General features: G+C 51.1%; 1 protein-coding gene across 1 annotated transcript in view; it reads left to right on the top strand.

The window, feature by feature from the left end:
* The first annotated feature begins 3445 nt into the window (after positions 1-3445).
* rsph1 (radial spoke head component 1) overlaps positions 3446-14484 on the top strand; it is a 187527-nt gene continuing 176488 nt past the window's right edge. Inside the window, exon 1 of the mRNA XM_068040078.1 lies at positions 3446-3902. Within this exon, the coding sequence (XP_067896179.1) occupies positions 3849-3902 (54 nt within the window). The 5' untranslated portion in view covers positions 3446-3848. The remainder of the gene's footprint in view (positions 3903-14484) is intronic.

Genomic DNA, 14484 nt, shown 5'->3' with positions numbered 1-14484 from the left:
ATTGGGGGTTCAAGTCCCACTCCAGACACTGAAACACAAAATCCAGACCAAAGTGCGCAGTGCAGTACTGAGGGAGTGCTGCACTGTCGGAGGGTTAGTACTGAGGGAGTGTTGCACTGTCAGAGGGTCAGTACTGAGGGAGCGCTGCACTGTCGGAGGGTCAGTACTGAGGAAGTGCCGCACTGTCAGAGGTTCAGTACTGAGGGAGTGTTGCACTGTCAGAGGGTCAGTACTGAGGGAGTGCTGCACTGTCAGAGGGTCAGTACTGAGGGTGTGTCGCACTGTCGGATGGTCAGTACTGAGGGAGTGCTGCACTGTCAGAGGGTCAGTACTGAGGGAGTGCTGCATTGTCAGAGGGTCAATACTGAGGGAGCGCTGCACTGTCGGACGGTCAGTACTGAGGGAGTGCCGCACTGTCAGAGGGTCAGTACTGAGGGAGTGCCGCACTGTCGGATGGTCAGTACCGAGGGAGCGCCGCACTGTCGGAGGGTCAGTACTGAGGGAATGTCGCACTGTCGGATGGTCAGCACTGAGGGAGTGCCGCACTGTCAGAGGGTCAGTACTGAGGGAGTGCCGCACTGTCGGATGGTCAGTACTGAGGGAATGTCGCACTGTCGGATGGTCAGTACTGAGGGAGTGCTGCACTGTCGGATGGTCAGGACTGAGGGAATGTCGCACTGTCGGATGGTCAGCACTGAGGGAGTGCCGCACTGTCAGAGGGTCAGTACTGAGGGAGTGCCGCACTGTCGGATGGTCAGTACTGAGGGAATGTCGCACTGTCGGATGGTCAGTACTGAGGGAGTGCTGCACTGTCGGATGGTCAGCACTGAGGGAGTGCCGCACTGTCAGAGGGTCAGTACTGAGGGAGTGCCGCACTGTCGGATGGTCAGTACCGAGGGAGCGCCGCACTGTCGGAGGGTCAGTACTGAGGGAATGTTGCACTGTCGGAGGGTCAGTACTGAGGGAGTGCCGCACTGTCAGAGGGTCAGTACTGAGCGAGTGCCGCACTGTCGGATGGTCAGTACCGAGGGAGTGCCGCACTGTCGGAGGGTCAGTTCTGAGGGAGTGCTGCACTGTCAGAGGGTCAGTACTGAGGGAGCGCTGCACTGTCAGAGGGTCAGTACTGAGGGAATGCTGCACTGTCGGAGGGTCAGTACCGAGGGAGCGCCGCACTGTCGGAGGGTCAGTACTGAGGGAATGTTGCACTGTCGGATGGTCAGTACTGAGGGAGTGCCGCACTGTCAGAGGGTCAGTACTGAGCGAGTGCCGCACTGTCGGATGGTCAGTACCGAGGGAGTGCCGCACTGTCGGAGGGTCAGTTCTGAGGGAGTGCTGCACTGTCAGAGGGTCAGTACTGAGGGAGTGCTGCACTGTCAGAGGGTCAGTACTGAGGGAGTGCTGCACTGTCGGAGGGTCAGTACTGGGGAGTGCTGCACTGTCAGAGGCTCAGTACCGAGGGAGTGCTGCACTGTCGGAGGGTCAGTACTGAGGGAGTGCTGCACTGTTGGAGGGTCAGTACTGAGGGAATGCTGCACTGTCGGAGGGTCAGTACTGGGGAGTGCTGCACTGTCAGAGGCTCAGTACCGAGGGAGTGCTGCACTGTCGGAGGGTCAGTACTGAGGGAGTGCTGCACTGTCGGAGGCTCAGTACCGAGGGAGTGCTGCACTGTCGGAGGGTCAGTACTGGGGGAGTGCTGCACTGTTGGAGGGTCCGTACTGAGGGAGTGCTGCACTGTCGGAGACTCAGTACCGAGGGAGTGCTGCACTGTCGGAGGGTCAGTACTGGGGGAGTGCTGCACTGTTGGAGGGTCAGTACTGAGGGAGTGCTGCACTGTCGGAGGCTCAGTACCGAGGGAGTGCTGCACTGTCGGAGGGTCAGTACTGGGGGAGTGCTGCACTGTTGGAGGGTCAGTACTGAGGGAGTGCTGCACTGTCAGAGGCTCAGTACTGAGGGAGTGCTGCACTGTCGGAGGGTCAGTACTGAGGGAGTGCTGCACTGTTGGAGGGTCAGTACTGAGGGAGTGCTGCACTGTCGGAGGTACTGTTTTTCGGATGGGACATTGAGTTCATGCTCTGTTTGCCCTCTCAGGAGGATATTAAAGATCCCATGACTCAATTTGAAGAACAGCAGGACCTTTCCTCAGTATCCCACAGTATTTATCCCTAAAACAAAATCACTAAAAACAAGATAACTTTATCATTTATTTCTTTGCTGTTGCAGTGGGCTGCTGTGTGTAAACTGGTCTTTGTGGTAATTTGTGAGGCAGTTTGTCAGTGCTCATATTCACTCTGAAGGTTTGTGGGGTCAGTGTGATACTGGCCATGATGTAGAATGGCTGTGAACTGCAGGTCACACTGAGATTTCTGGACAGCCTGGGAAACAACCCATTGCACAGAGTGAGACCAAGAAAAGAGACACATCCTCAAAATACTTCCTCCTTCAAGCCTGCTGGCCTGGCCCCTCCCCTCCAGGCCTGGCCCCGCCCCTCCCCTCCAGGCGGCTCTGGTCCCGCCCCCTCCCGGCGCTGCTCCTGCTGGCCTGGCCCCGCCCCTACTGGCCTGGCCCCGCCCCTCCCCTCCAGGCGGCTCTGGTCCCGCCCCCTCCCGGCGCTGCTCCTGCTGGCCTGGCCCCGCCCCTACTGGCCTGGCCCCGCCCCTCCCCTCCCCTCCAGGCGGCTCTTGTCCCGCCCCCTCCCGGCCCTGCTCCTCCTGGCCTGGCCCCGCCCCTACTGGCCTGGCCCCGCCCCTCCCCTCCCCTCCAGGCGGCTCTTGTCCCGCCCCCTCCCGGCCCTGCTCCTCCTGGCCTGGCCCCGCCCCTACTGGCCAGGCCCCGCCCCTCCTCTCCAGGCGGCTCTGGTCCCGCCCCCTCCAGGCCCTGCTCCTGCTGGCCAGGCCCCGCCCCTCCCCTCAGGCGGATCTGGTCCCGCCCCCTCCAGGCCCTGCTCCTGCTGGCCAGGCCCCGCCCCTCCCCTCAGGCGGATCTGGTCCCGCCCCCTCCCGGCCCTGCACCTGCTGGCCTGGCCCCGCCCCTCCTCTCCAGGCGGCTCTGGTCCCGCCCCCTCCGGGCTCTACTCCTGCTGGCCTGGCCCCGCCCCTACTGGCCTGGCCCCGCCCCTCCCCTCCCCTCCAGGCGGCTCTGGTCCCGCCCCCTCCCGGCCCTGCACCTGCTGGCCTGGCTCCGCCCCTCCCCTCAGGCGGATCTGGTCCCGCCCCCTCCCGGCCCTGCACCTGCTGGCCTGGCTCCGCCCCTCCCCTCAGGCGGCTCTGGTCCCGCCCCCTCCCGGCACTGCTGCTTCTGGCCTGGCCCCGCCCCAATTGGTACCGCCCCGCGTTGCGCCTGTTTGAATGACGCAGGGGTCTGTTTGGAGTAAAGTCATGTGATAGCGTGCCAGGAATGGGGGTGTGGTTAGAGCGTTGCCATGGTTCCAGTACACAGAGCAACAGGCACTGTCGAGGCAGAGAGAGAGGGAGAGAGATAGGGAGATAGAGAGATCAGGAGAGAGGGATAGAGAGAAGGGAGAGAGATAGGGAGAAAGGGATAAAGTGATAGAAAGGGGGAGAGGGAGAGATAGAGAGAGGGAGAGAGTGATTGAGAAGGGAGTGAGTGTGTGCGAGATAGAGTGGGATAAATTGAAAGGATAGATACCGAGTGGGGGACAGAAAGTGGGATAAATAAAGACACGGCAATTAGTGATAGGAAGCAAATCTCACATCCCACAAAAGTATAAAACATAAATATTGATGGTGTGAGAGGTGCAATAGAAAGAGAGAGAGTGTTCAGAGAAAGAGAGAGCTTGGAGCCAGAGTGGGAGAGAGTAAGTTGGTGAGGGAGCCTGAGCAGCCAGTGCCATGTCGGTTACAGAATCAGAGGAGTTTGAAGAGGAGCAGGGCCCGTATCTCGGGGTGAGTTTATTTAGTGATGAGTACTATAATGACCAGAGTTTGGACTAACCCACAGGACTGGGCCAAAGCCCTCACAATGACCAGTGATGGAACTAACCCCTGGGACCAGGGCCAGCACCTGACTCCAGACCAGAACTGGGATAAACCTCACTGCTGCCAAGAATGGCACAAAGCCAGCCTCTTCCCCAAGACAGGACTGGCACTCATAGTAACCACCGCCCACTCCCCCACCTCCTCCTGGGACAGACAGGATTACAATGCATGTGTAATAACGCCCAAAGTGTGGTGAATAAGGTTGGTGAGCTACAAGCACAAATAGCAGTATGGGAATATGATGTAGTGGCAATAATGGAAATGTGGCTTAAAAATGGTGAGGACTTGCAGATCGCCAATGTCAACAGCAAGTTTGTGTAGCTCATGGTCAATCAGGGCTGTCTTATACACACTTGCTGTAGAGCGTGGGCAGTTGTTCATTCCGGGATACATAGTCCTCACGTTCCAGCTTCCACACTGAAAGGTTACCTTTCTTTGTTTGCTGCCTGGCCTGGGCATTGATTTAGGTGCTGCAGACTTGCCTAGCATCTGCACCCCACTCATAACCCATAGGCTGGTGTCCAGAGGAAAGACAAAAGCCTATGCGTCTGGGGCCTATTTGGTTGCAGAAGTTGCCGGAAGGTGCTAACTTGAGGGAAACACCAACCACCTAATGGGACTCCACTCCAGATTATGTTGGGTTTACTCCCTTAGCCATGAGCTCTTGATGTTGTTGTTAATGGTGAAGGCACCGACTGGCAGGATCCAGATCGACACAAGAGCAGGTGTGATTTTGTCCTCCAGGTGTGTGAAGGGAGCAGCTACAGGTCTCTGTTTCCCACCTCCAGATTGCCACTTCCATCCTCCAAACCCTCCAGCTACTGCACCCTCAGGTGGTCAATCTGAGACGACTGTAGGTCACTCAGGAATGATCTTGACTGGGATATTCCTGCTTGGTTCACTGAGACTCTTCCCGTTGAGACGTACCTTCTGTCTTCTTTCTTCAGCACAGCTTTGAGGTCTAGTTACATAAAAATTAGGGCACATAAAAGCCTGATAGTAAATGGGAAATAGAAAATAAATGGAGATAATAGGGAGGAGTCCAGAGTTAAAGTCAGAGGTTCCATGGTGGAATAATGATGATGTAGGTCAGGTGGAAACAGCAGGGAGCATCAGTGAGCTGTTGTCTAGATTTGGAGACAGGTGTAGTGAGTGACGTCCAGATGCTATGTCAGGGTAGACTATCGGAGGACGCACTGATGGAGATATTTTCATTGGAAGGAAGATCCAGGAGGTGTACAGACTCAGTTGTAGGGTAGAGAGATGATGGCAAAGTTGGAGGGCGCCATAAAAATCCAGAAGCAGCAGAGATTTATTCTTCAGAGGACTGGGCGCTTAATATTCAAGGATACAAAGTGTTCTGAAAAGATAGAGAAAGAATAAAGGGAGGTGGGGTGGCAGTACTGATTCGGCAAAACATTTTAGTGTTGGAAAAGGAGGATGTCCTTCAGGGGACAAAGACAGAATCCATTTTGTTAGTCTTGAGGAGCAAAAAGGGGATGATCACGCTGATGAGGACATTCTATAGAGCTTCAAATAGTGAGAGAGAGAGATAGTGGAGCATATCTGCAGGGAAATCACAGAGATGTGCAAGAACTATAGAGTGGTGATATTGGAAGTCTTTAATTACCCAAATATCAATCAGGATAATTTTAGAGTCAAGGGTAAATGTATTCAGGAGAACTTCCTTGATCAGTTTGTTCTCAGCCCAACTAGAAAGGAGGCATTGCTGGATCTAGTGCTGGGAAATGAGGTGGGCTGTGTGGACCAAGTGTCTGTGGGGGAGCACTCGTTTAAGAGTGATCATCATATCATAAGGTTTAGATCAATAATGCAGAAAAGCAAGGAACAATCTAAAGCAGAACTTCTAAACTGGAAAAGGACTAACTTCAATGCGATGAGAGGGGATCTAGCCAGGATAATAATGGAACCAAAGATTCAAAGGAAAAACTGTAACAGAACAATGGGTGATGTTTGGAAAGATGTAAAGGTAACAGGGTTGTGGTGGTGGGTGATTTTAACTTCCCCTATATTGACTGGGTCTCACTTAGTGCTAGGGGCTTGGATGGGGCAGAATTTGTGAGGAGCATCCAGGAGGGCTTCTTGAAACAGTATGTAGATAGTCCAACTCGGGATGGGGCCACTCTGGACCTGGTATTGGGGAATGAGCCCGGCCAGGTGGTTGAAGTTTCAATGGGGGAGCATTTCGGGAGCAGTGACCATAATTCCATACGTTTTAAGGTACTTGTGGATAAGGATAAGAGTAGTCCTCGGGTGAAGGTGCTAAATTGGGGGAAGGCTAATTATAACAATATTAGGCAGGAACTGAAGAATTTAGATTGGGGGCGGCTGTTTGAGGGTAAATCAACATCTGACATGTGGGAGTCTTTCAAACGTCAGCTGATTAGAATCCAGGACCTGCATGTTCCTGTGAGGAAGAAAGACAAGTTTGGCAAGTTTCGGGAAGTTTGGATAACACGGGATATTGTGAGCCTAGTTAAAAAGAAAAAGGATGCATTTGTAAGGGCTGGAAGGCTAGGAACAGACGAAGCACTTGAGGAATATAAAGACAGTAGGAAGGAACTTAAGCAAGGAGTTAGGAGGGCTAAAAGGAGTCATGAAAAGTCATTGGCGAACAGGATTAAGGAGAATCCCAAGTCTTTTTATACATATATAAAGAGCAAGAGGGTAACCAGGGAAAGGGTTGGCCCACTCAAGGACAGAGATGGGAATCTATGTGTGGAGCCAGAGGAAATGGGCGAGGTACTAAATGAGTACTTTGCATCAGTATTCACCAAAGAGAAGGACTTGGTGGATGGTGAGTCTAGGGAAGGGAGTGTAGATAGTCTCAGTCATCTCATTATCAAAAAGGAGGAGGTGTTGGGTGTCTTGCAAAGCATTAAGGTAGATAAGTCCCCAGGGCCTGACGGGATCTACCCCAGAATACTGAGGGAGGCAAGGGAAGTAATTGCTGGGGCCTTGACAGAAATCGTTGCATCCTCATTGGCTACAGGTGAGGTCCCAGAGGACTGGAGAATAGCCAATGTTGTGCCTTTGTTTAAGAAGGGTGGCAAGGATAATCCAGGAAATTATAGGCCGGTAAGCCTATCGGCAGTGGTAGGGAAACTATTAGAGAGGATTATTTGGGACAGGATTTACTCCCATTTGGAAACAAACAAACTTATTCGCGAGAGACAGCATGGTTTTGTGGAGGGGAGGTCGTGTCTTACTAATTTGATTGAGTTTTTTGAGGAAGTGACGAAGATGATTGATGAAGGAAGGGCAGTGGATGTTATCTACATGGACTTCAGTAAAGCCTTTGACAAGGTCCCGCATGGCAGACTGGTACAAAAGGTGAAGTCACGTGGGATCAGAGGTGAGCTGGCAAGATGGATACAGAACTGGCTTGGTCATAGAAGACAGAGGGTATCAGTGGATGGATGTTTTTCTGAATGGAGGGATGTGACTAGTGGTGTTCCGCAGGGATCAGTGCTGGGACCTTTGCTGTTTGTAGTATATATAAATGATTTGGAGGAAAATGTAGCTGGTCTGATTAGTAAGTTTGCGGACGACACAAAGGTTGGTGGAGTTGCGGACAGTGATGAGGATTGTCAGAGGATACAGCAGGATATAGATCGGTTGGAGACTTGGGCAGAGAAATGGCAGATGGAGTTTAATCCGGACAAATGTGAGGTAATGCATTTTGGAAGGTCTAATGCAGGTGGGAAGTATACAGTAAATGGCAGAACCCTTAGGAGTATTGACAGGCAGAGAGATCTGGGCGTACAGGTCCACAGGTCACTGAAAGTGGCAACGCAGGTGGATAAGGTAGTCAAGAAGGCATACGGCATGCTTGCCTTCATCGGTTGGTGCATAGAGTATAAAAATTGGCAAGTCATGTTGCAGCTGTACAGAACCTTAGTTAGGCCACACTTAGAATATTGCGTGCAATTCTGGTCGTCACACTACCAGAAGGACGTGGAAGCTTTGGAGAGGGTACAGAGGAGGTTTACCAGGATGTTGCCTGGTCTGGAGGGCATTAGCTATGAGGAGAGGTTGGCAAAACTAGGATTGTTTTCACTGGAACGACGGAGGTGGAGGGGCGACATGATAGAGGTTTACAAAGTTATGAGCGGCATGGACAGAGTGGATAGTCAGAAGCTTTTTCCCAGGGTGGAAGAGTCAGTTACTAGAGGACATAGGTTTAAGGTGCGAGGGGCAAAGTTTAGAGGGGATGTGCGAGGCAAGTTCTTTACACAGAGGGTGGTGAGTGCCTGGAACTTGCTGCCGGGGGAGGTGGTGGAAGCAGGTACGATAGCGACGTTTAAGAGACATCTTGACAAATATATGAATAGGAAGGGAATAGAGGGATACGGACCCCGGAAGTGCAGAAGGTTTTAGTTTAGGCAGGCATCAAGATCGGCGCAGGCTTGGAGGGCCAAATGGCCTGTTCCTGTGCTGTACTGTTCTTTGTTCTTTGATCTTTAAAGACGAGATGTTTCAGGTACAGTCTTGGTACATTCCAACAAGAGGGAACAGCAGGGGAACCAAAGCTGGAGCTCGAGGAACAGCACCTCATCTTTCAAGTGGGCATTTTACAGCCTTCTGGACTCAACATTGAGTTCAATAATTTTAGATTATAATCTCTACCCCTATTTTTTAAAATGTTTTTTGCTGGTTCAATTTTTTTCTCTTGTTTTTTTTCTTGATCCCTTTACTTTGTGTTCAGACAGCTGCTGTCCTGCCAGTCACACCTCATGTAGACACATCTTTTGTTTTTTTACTTGTTCCGTTGCCACTCCTTTTGGTTTTATACCATGATTCCTTTTGTCATTTCATCTCTCCTGCCTTCCACCTTATCACAGACATTCCCTTTTGTTCTTCCCTCCCCCCCCTCCCACCCACTTTCACTTCATCAAAACCTATTTAATTTCTAATTTTTCTTAGTTCTGGTGAAGGGTCACAGACCTGAAACATTAACTCTGTTTCTCTCTCCACAGATTCTGCCAGACCTGCTGAGTATTTCCAGCCTTTTCTGTTTTTATTAAAGGAATCGTTGCTCAATGTGAGAATAAGTTCAGCCAGGTGCAGGAAAATGGTGGTGGATGGGGACTGGTTGGGCCTCCATTCAAGGAAGAAGCAGAAAGCTCTCAGACCGTCTGGTTGGAGGTTGGAGTTGTAGAGAGATTGGACATCCATGGTGATGAGGAGATGGTTATGGCCAGGAAATTGGAAACTGTTAAAATGACAGAGGGCATTGGAAGAGTCACAGATGTAGGTGGGAAGAGACTGGACAAGGGAGAAAAAAATAGAAAGAAAAACAAGAAATGCTGGAACCACTCAGCAGGTCTGGCAGCATCTGTGAAAAGAGAAGCAGAGTTAACATTTCGGGTCAGTGACCCTTCTTCGGAACTAGAGTTCAGAACTAGAACTAGGAAAAAATAGATTTGAGCTAGGAAGAAATCAGTTCAGTGGAGCAGGAACAGGCTGAAACGAGGGGTCTATCAGGTCTATCTGTTTGTGGATTTTGGGAAGGAGGTAGAAGTGGGCTGTTCGGGGTTGGAAGCCATGGAGGGAAGATCTCCAGAGGAGTTGAGGACAGTGACACACCTGGAGATAATGGCTTGATGTTCGGTAGTGCAGTCATGGTCCGGGGGAGGTAGGAGGAAGTGTCAGAGATTTGCTGCTCAGCCTCTTCTATGTAGAGGTCTGTTCACCAGACAACAACAGCATCACCCTTATCAGCAGGTTTGGGTTGGACCTGAGAGAACAGAGTGCAGAAAGTTTAGGAGAAGACAAGAGTGAATGAGGAGAGCCAAGAAATTGAGACTGCCAATGTTACGCTGGCAGTTCTCAATGAAAAGACCAAAATAGAGTAAGAGGCCAGAGGGAGGGGTCCAGGAGGAGGGATAATACTGTAGACGGGTAAAAGGGGCTGCTGTGCAGAGGATGGACTCCTGGCCAAAGAAGTGGGTGCAGAGGTGAAGATAATGGAAGAAAATCTCAGCATGGTCTTGAGCTCAAAATTCATTGAGGCGATAAGGACAGATCATTCAGGGTCAGAGAGAGGAAAGTCGTAGGATATTGTGAATACACATTAGGATATGGCAGCTGGTCGACGCCGGTGTGATCCACGGTGACCACATCTACAGCAAGTGTTGGCTGCTCGAGGAACTTCGGCTCAGAGTTGATGAGCTGGAGTCCGAGCTGCGGACACTGCGACACATCAGGGAGGGGGAGAGTTACCTGGACACTGTGTTTCAGGAGACAGTCACACCCCTTAGATTAACTACCTTGAATTCGGCCAGTGGTCAGGGACAGGAGGGTGTGACTGCGAGTGAGGCAGGTATGGGGATCCAGAATTTAGCTTTGGAGGAGCCTCAGTCAGTGCCCTTATCCAATAGGTACGAGGTTCTTGCTCCCAGTGTGGACGAGGGCAGAGACTGCAGGGAGGATGAGCGAACTAACCACAGCACCGTGGTTCAGAGCGCCATTCAAGTGGGGGGAGAAAAGAGAAATGTAGTTGTAATAGGAGGTAGCATAGTTAGGGGAATAGATACTGTTCTCTGCAGCAAAGATAGAGAGTCCCGAAGGCTGTGATGCCTACCTGGTGCCAAGGTTAAGGACATCTCTTCTGGGCTGGAGAGGAACTTGGAGTGGGAGGGAAAAGACCTAGTTGTCGTGGTCCATGTAGGTACCAACGACCTAGGTAGGACTAGGAAAGAGGTTCTGCTGAGGGACTATGAGCAGCTCGGGGCTAAATTAAAAAGCAGAACCACAAAGGTAATAATCTCCAGATTACTACTTGAGCCATGTGCAAATTGGCATCGGGTAAATAAGATTAGAGAGGTGAATGTGTGGCTGAAAGATTGGTGTGGGAGAAATGGGTTCCAATTCATGGGACACTGGCACCAGTACTGGGGAAAGAGAGAGCTGTTCCATTGGGATTGGCTTCACTTGAACCATGCTGAGACCAGTGTCCTGGCGAATCGTATAACTAGGGTTGTTGATAAGGCTTTAAACTAAATAGTGGGGGGGAGGGTTCAATTGAAGGGACGTTTAAAAAGTCGAAAAGTAACGAGAGAGCAGAGGTGCAGGATAGTGAAGGAGCATACATTAATCAGAGAGTGACAGGAAAGGATAGAGAATACAAACATAAGAGTGCAGCAGAAATCAGAACCAGAGTAGGTAAAAATGGTAAAAAGTCAAAGCTTAAAGCTCTTCATCTGAATGCATGTAGCATTTGTAACAAGATAGATGAGCTGACGGCACAGATAGAAATAAATGAAGATGATTTGATAGCTATCACTGAGACGTGGTTGCAGGATGACCAGGACTGGAATCTCAATGTTCAAGGATATTTGACGTTCCGGAAGAATAGGCAGAAAGGAAAAGGAGGTGGGAGAGCTTTTTCAGTTGTGAGTAATGATATAGGTGTAATAGATCATGATGTCTGCAAGAACTGCCGGAAACATGCCAAAGGTGACACATGATCGCCTACGGGCTTCCACTCCGGATTTTCTCTTAGGGTTTACTCCCTTAGCCTTGGTCTAAGGGACTAAACCCTAACAGAAAATCCGGAGCGGATCCCCGTAGGCGGTCATGTGTCACCTTTGGCATGTTTCCGGCAGTTCCTGCAGCCATACCGGTGCCAAATGTCATGCTCTGCACTCCTTTCGACCCCACCAGAAAGGCCGAGAGGAGGGTTTTGACGCTTGGGCAATTCACAACCTCCATACATTCACCCAGGCATGCGCCATGGAGAGGTCACTCCATAGTCGCCTCACAGCGACCGAAACAACACGGAAGGCAGCAGTTACAAGTTATAAGTACAGCTCAATTGGTGTAGAAACTGGGCGCCACGGGTTGCCTTTGTTGGTGGAAGAGGTCATCGCACCTCACTGGACAGCTACCGCCCGCCTCAAACCGGGCAGCCCCCGGTCAATAAGGTTCTGTCCCGCCACAGTCCACCTGCTTCAATGGGTGCTTGGAGCTCAGGGTCATTGCCCGAAAGGTGGACTGATACACCACACCAAACAACATGAAAAAAGGAAAGAAGGTACCAGCCCTTCGCTTTGCAAGCTGGAACGTCAGAACTATGTGTCCTGGCCTGTCGGAAGACCTTACACAAATCAACGATTCTCGGACGACCGCCATCATTAACAACGAGCTCAGTAGATTCAATGTAGACATTGCAGCACTTCAGGAGACACGCCTCCCCGCGAGTGGATCTCTAGCAGAGCAAGACTATACCTTCTTCTGGCAGGGTAGGGATCCTGAAGAACCAAGACAGCATGGAGTGGGCTTCGCCATCAGAAACTCCTTGCTCAGCATGATAGAGCCTCCCTCAAATGGCTCGGAATGCATACTGTCCATCCGACTGCTCACCACCTCTGGTCCAGTACACCTACTCAGCATCTATGCTCCAACACTCTGCTCCGCACATGAAGTTAAAGATCAGTTCTACGAGGAACTCCATAACATCATTAGCAGCATCCCCAACACCGAACACCTGTTCCTGCTGGGGGACTTTAATGCCAGGGTTGGGGCCGACCATGACTCATGGCCCTCCTGCCTTGGGCGCTATGGCGTTGGAAGGATGAATGAGAATGGGCAGAGACTGCTTGAGTTGTGTACCTATCATAACCTCTGCATCACCAACTCGTTCTTTCACACTAAAGCCTGTCACCAGGTTTCATGGAGACACCCAAGATCACGTCGTTGGCACCAGCTGGACCTCATCGTCACAAGGCGAGCCGCCTTAAACAGAATTCAAATCACACGCAGCTTCCACAGTGCAGACTGTGACACCGACCACTCCCTGGTGTGCAGCAAGGTTAGACTCAAACCAAAGAAGCTACATCACTCCAAGCAGAAGGGCCGCCTGCTCATCAACTCGAGCAGAATTTCTCATCCACAGCTGTTACAAAAATTTCTAAACTCACTTGTAACAGCCCTTCAAAACACTCCCACAGGGGATGCTGAGACCAAGTGGGCCCACATCAGAGACGCCATCTATGAGTCAGCTTTGACCACCTACGGCAAACGTGTGAAGCAGAATGCAGACTGGTTGCAATCTCATTTTGAGGAGCTGGAACCTGTCATAGCCGCTAAGCGCATTGCACTGCTGAACTACAAGAAAGCCCCCAGCGAGTTAACATCCGTAGCACTTAAAGCAGCCAGTAGCACTGCACAAAGAACAGCCAGGCGCTGCGCAAATGACTACTGGCAACACCGATGCAGTCATATTCAGCTGGCTTCAGACACCGGGAACATTAGAGGAATGTATGATGGCATTAAGAGAGCTTTTGGGCCAACCATCAAGAAGATCGCCCCCCTCAAATCTAAATCAGGGGACACAATCACTGACCAACGGAAGAAAATGGACTGCTGGGTTGAGCACCACCTAGAACTGTACTCCAGGGAGAATGTTGTCACTGAGACCGCCCTCAATGCAGCCCAGCCTCTACCAGTCATGGATGAGCTGGACGTACAGCCAACAAAATCGGAACTCAGTGATGCCATTGATTCTCTAGCCAGCGGAAAAGCCCCTGGGAAGGACGGCATTACCCCTGAAATAATCAAGAGTGCCAAGCCTGCTATACTTTCAGCACTCCATGAACGGCTTTGCCTGTGCTGGGATGAGGGAGCAGTACCCCAGGACATGCACGATGCCAATATCATCACCATCTATAAAAACAAAGGTGACTGCGGTGACTGCAACAACTACCGTGGAATCTCCCTGCTCAGCATAGTGGGGAAAGTCTTTGCTCGAGTCGCTCTGAACAGGCTCCAGAAGCTGGCTGAGCGCTTCTACCCTGAGGCACAGTGTGGCTTTCGAGCAGAGAGATCGACCATTGACATGCTGTTTTCCCTTCGTCAGATACAGGAGAAATGCTGCGAACAACAGATGCCCCTCTACGTTGCTTTCATTGATCTCACCAAAGCCTTTGACCTCGTCAGCAGACGTGGTCTCTTCAGACTACTAGAAAAGATCGGATGTCCACCAAAGCTACAAAGTATCATCACCTCATTCCATGACAATATGAAAGGCACAATTCAACATGGTGGCTCCTCATCAGACCCCTTTCCTATCCTGAGTGGCGTGAAACAGGGCTGTGTTCTCGCACCCTCACTTTTTGGGATTTTCTTCTCCCTGCTGCTTTCACATGCGTTCAAGTCCTCTGAAGAAGGAATTTTCCTCCACACAAGATCAAGGAGCAGGTTGTTCAACCTTGCCCGTCTAAGAGCGAAGTCCAAAGTATGGAAAGTCCTCATTAGGGAACTCCTCTTTGCTGACGATGCTGCTTTAACATCTCACACAGAAGAGTGCCTGCAGAGTCTCATCGACAGGTTTGTGGCTGCCTGCAATGAATTTGGCCTAACCATCAGCCTCAAGAAAACGAACATCATGGGGCAGGACGTCAGAAATGCTCCATCCATCAATATTAGCAACCATGCTCTGGAAGTGGTTCAAGAGTTCACCTAC

Source organism: Heterodontus francisci, chromosome 10 (assembly GCF_036365525.1).
Source record: "Heterodontus francisci isolate sHetFra1 chromosome 10, sHetFra1.hap1, whole genome shotgun sequence".
Taxonomy (NCBI): domain Eukaryota; kingdom Metazoa; phylum Chordata; class Chondrichthyes; order Heterodontiformes; family Heterodontidae; genus Heterodontus; species Heterodontus francisci.
The sequence above is the reverse complement of the archived record's forward strand: the minus strand, read 5'-3'. Positions and strand labels throughout refer to the sequence as shown.